General features: G+C 23.9%; 1 protein-coding gene across 1 annotated transcript; it reads right to left on the reverse strand. All coding sequences in view use genetic code 6, as the record gives it.

Annotated features, from left to right (window-relative positions):
• Positions 1–333: 333 nt before the first annotated feature.
• On the reverse strand, positions 334–843 carry TTHERM_02495170 (kinase domain protein; the record flags this gene model as incomplete). The annotated part of the gene is made up of 1 exon (XM_001028344.1): positions 334–843. The coding sequence occupies one exon, from the start codon at positions 841–843 to the stop codon at positions 334–336; it is 510 nt and encodes a 169-aa protein (XP_001028344.1).
• Positions 844–1,064: the final 221 nt, after the last annotated feature.

A 1,064-nucleotide genomic window follows, 5' to 3' on the forward strand; every position in this document is an offset into this window, starting at 1 on the left:
TTATTAATTTTATAGATTTTGATCCATATCATTCTAATTCTAGTTATTATTTGAAGTTTCTAATCTTTAAACAAGATCTGCAATTTCTAAAAGCTACAAATTATTTAGAAAATCTGCATTTATTGGAGTCTTGTCAGGTTGTAAGTAATCTTTGAAGTCAATTTTGTTAATTATAGGAAGGAAACTATCAAACTGAGCTGATAAATTGCTAAGAAATGATTCTGAACAGAAATTAAATTTATTTGATATTAATTTAATTAATTTATCTTTATTGTCACTTCTTTCATCTAATTCTTATTTACCCTATTAACATAAAATTGTAAAATTTAGTAATCATAATTCATAATATAATCTTTTAAGGTTGAAAATTTAAAATTTATTTTGGGGTGGTAATTATGAAGTTATTAAAGATTGATTGATATGAAGTACATAAAATTAATATACAAATATTACTGTAATGAAGTATCTAGACAAGTCCTTAATTAAATCAAATTATTCATCATTCATCTTATCAAATTCCAATTCCAACAAATCTTCATTTAAAAGGTTTTTAATGTCAACTCTATCAATGCTGTTTGATAACTTGAACACTATTTTTTGTAGCTCTTTAGTTAACTCCTGCGAGCAACAATTTGATCTATTGCTAATTAGCTTAGCCATTAACTAGCTTGTTGTCATTTCATTTTTGTCTTTAGTTTAAATATCTTTTTCATACAATTCTAACTTTTCTTTTGAATTATCAATTTTGAGATCTTCAAAGTTTTTGATAACAAACATATCAATTGAATCAATTAATTGCACAATATTCTAATTAATACTTTCTGCTGTTTCAAAATTAATCATTGACTTTTAAGTTTCGAAGAAATCAATCTTTTCATTCAATTCTTCTTAATATTTTTTCTAGTTAGTAGAAATTCGAGTGAATAATTCTTTAAAAAGCTCATTTTACTTGTCAAGGTCATCTTTGAAATTGGTGATGATATTCTTAAGCTATTCTTTTTCGGCTAATTTATTATATTAAATAATTACCTGTTCATTAAAGCTCCATAATGACTTTGCTTAGC

The sequence above is a fragment of the Tetrahymena thermophila genome, assembly GCF_000189635.1.
Source record: "Tetrahymena thermophila SB210 genomic scaffold scf_8255642, whole genome shotgun sequence".
NCBI lineage: Eukaryota > Ciliophora > Oligohymenophorea > Hymenostomatida > Tetrahymenidae > Tetrahymena > Tetrahymena thermophila.